The following is a 2,679-nucleotide window of genomic DNA, read 5'->3' as shown; positions in this document are numbered from 1 at the left end:
AAGACTTTTAAAACACAACGCTTTTTATAATTTTGAATATGAGTTTTTATTTTAAAAAATAAAAAATATTACTTTAAGTTCAAATCAAATATTAAAATAATCGGATAAAATCAATTTAAAGCTTTCTAGGAAGTATTAAAAAATTTACCATTGTTAATCCAACGGCACATGCCATTCTTGAATCTATCCAACGGCTCATGATACACACATCATGGCTTCTCTTCTATATATACATATATGCACGTATCAAAAGACGTCGCGCCGTTACAACGATTCGCTGGCCTTTTCTCCGACCCGGTCTGTTACCATTACCCTATTTTTTTTTTTTCTTTTTTTCTTTTTTTTTTTTTGAAATTTGAATTTTGTGGAAATAATAATAGGATTTTCCATTTTTGATCTGCAATTCGGTGATCGGATCATGCGGTCTTGTGTTCGAACCAGAAACCAAACCAGCCTGGAATGAAGCAAATGTTGGAGTGGCGGGCATTTGAACAGTAGAATCTTCATGAAAACATCGGCGTTATACTTTGAGGAGAGAGAATAGTTGTAGACTGTGATACAAGGACTTGAAAAGAAATTGAAGAGTATCCGAGGTGAGATTTCCGTCTTTGTGATCATTTCTTTCAGTGTTGCACGTTTTGTCCATTGAAATCTGAGAGACGGTCAGTGGATGAGAAAACGTTTTGCTGTTTGGATTCCGAGATTGTGAGGAGTCATTCTGGAGAGAGAATCCGATTTGATTTGATTTTCAAAATCTAAGATCCTTATCTATGTAGAATCCTCTCTCATCTGTTGTTCATACCCAAAAGAATTCGAATTCATGTTTTTTGCTTGATATTATTTTTCCAGTTGTGAGTAGAAATGTCATCATCTAATTCTCCATGTGCGGCTTGCAAGCTTCAAAGGCGGAAATGTACACAAGAGTGTATATACGCACCCTATTTCCCACCAGATCAGCCTCAAAAATTCGCTAACGTCCATAAGGTCTTCGGTGCAAGCAATGTTGCAAAGCTTCTCAACGAAATAAATGCCGCAAATCGAGAAGATGCCGTGAATTCCCTAGCTTATGAAGCGGAGGCTCGTCTTCGCGATCCCGTCTATGGCTGTGTTGGTATGATTTCAATTCTTCAACAACAACTTAAGCATCTTCAGAATGACCTTTTGGCTGCCAAAAAGGAACTAGCTGCATATATTGGTCCGTCAGCGATGGCACATGTCGGGTATATGCCACAGCAATACATGAGCGATCCTTCTTCATCGTCGGTCATTCCTTATAACATGTCGCCAATTTTGGGTCTTCCCCCTGGTGCTTCACATGGTGGGCAATTGATAATTCGTGAGCCACAGACGCAGCAGAATCAGCATCAGCTACAACAGATTCTTGAGGCTCAGCAATTAGCTGCAGCTATGGCAGCAAGAGGGCAAGAGATAATGAGGACTCATGAGCGGCAGCAACAGGAACAAGAGCTCCTTCGGTTCGACAATGGGTTTGACGCTGATGGTATAGTTGGTGCTGCAAGTAGTTTCAACCAGATGACTGCAGCTGCAATGTCACCATCTCGGGCTTTGGGTACATTTGAACATCAGCTTCAGCTTCAGCCCCAGCCCCAGCCCCGGCTGCTTCCTCAAACCCAAAAACAACCTCAGTTACCTCAACAGCAGCAAGGATTTGGAAGCGAGGACGGCAGAAACGTGGGCCCATCTTGTTAAGTCTTGCAGCTCATTCCTATAACAATTTGTCCTTGGGTATATTCCCTCTCGCTCCCTGTCTCTTATTAATGGTTTATTATGCCTCGGACACATGAAGGTCTCTGAATGCTTGAGACTTCGCTTTTCTAAACTGTTCTGATCCTATGCATCTTATTTTGTACCCGCGGATTACTGTTGGGTATTGGCAATTACCCTCTCTTCGCTTTCACTGCGGGCAAGGTCCATTCATATCTGCCTTAACACAGTAGGGAAGGACGCTATGATCATGGTGTTTGAAGCATCCTATTTCTTTGGTGAAACATTGTGATGGAAGTGTAGGACTCCATCTCAAGTACCGTTCCTATTATACTTTCTTCTTTGGTTCACTCCTTGGGGCTCAATCCTTGAGCGGGTTTGGCATAGGAGTATCACTAAGAGTAGAGCACACCTTCTTTTATTCAAAAATTTGTAAATGGCCATCAATTTCAAGGAAAGAACATGCACGTACGATCTCTAAGATCTGTTGAGTAACAATGCATAATGACAGTTGCAGATCAGGTCTTTATCAACCATAGACGGTAGTGATAGCGGGTGAGTAGGTATTTTGCTCCTTCATTGACTTCTAGCTTTCTTGTTTTTTTGCTTTAACTGGAAGTCTGAATTAAGAAAGAGCTAGCTTCTTGTAGTGAGTCAAAATAGAACTTCCATCCTGAGCTTTTCTTGTATGGATATTGCTTTGAGATATTTCAAATGTGAGAGGGTTGTCCTATCTACCCGGTATATTCTAGAAGTTTCTTACATGGTAAAATGTAAAAGTGCCGCCTCTTGAATCATTCAAAGTCTGTTTGTTAACAATTTTAAAAAGTGTTTTTACGTTTCTCGTAATTAGACTTTGTTTAATAATGATTCAATAAAACATTTTTAATATTTTTAAATATTTGAACATTTTTATCATTCAAGTATTAGAAACGCTAAAAATATTTTTTAGAA

General features: G+C 39.6%; 1 protein-coding gene across 2 annotated transcripts; it reads left to right on the top strand.

The window, feature by feature from the left end:
• Nucleotides 1-267: 267 nt before the first annotated feature.
• Nucleotides 268-1,890, top strand: LOC117934256 (LOB domain-containing protein 36-like). Of its 2 annotated transcripts, none has more exons than XM_034855926.1 (3): nucleotides 268-297; nucleotides 381-593; nucleotides 850-1,890. In XM_034855926.1, the coding sequence occupies exon 3, from the start codon at nucleotides 862-864 to the stop codon at nucleotides 1,708-1,710; it is 849 nt and encodes a 282-aa protein (XP_034711817.1). In that variant the 5' UTR covers nucleotides 268-297; nucleotides 381-593; nucleotides 850-861; the 3' UTR covers nucleotides 1,711-1,890. The 2 variants fall into 2 exon arrangements, with proteins under 2 accessions (XP_034711817.1, XP_034711818.1); XM_034855927.1 differs by having other exon boundaries at nucleotides 276-297; nucleotides 442-593.
• Nucleotides 1,891-2,679: the final 789 nt, after the last annotated feature.

Source organism: Vitis riparia, chromosome 16 (assembly GCF_004353265.1).
Source record: "Vitis riparia cultivar Riparia Gloire de Montpellier isolate 1030 chromosome 16, EGFV_Vit.rip_1.0, whole genome shotgun sequence".
Classification (NCBI taxonomy): Eukaryota; Viridiplantae; Streptophyta; class Magnoliopsida; order Vitales; family Vitaceae; genus Vitis; species Vitis riparia.
Note: the sequence above shows the minus strand (reverse complement) of the source record. Positions and strands in the feature narration are given on the sequence as shown.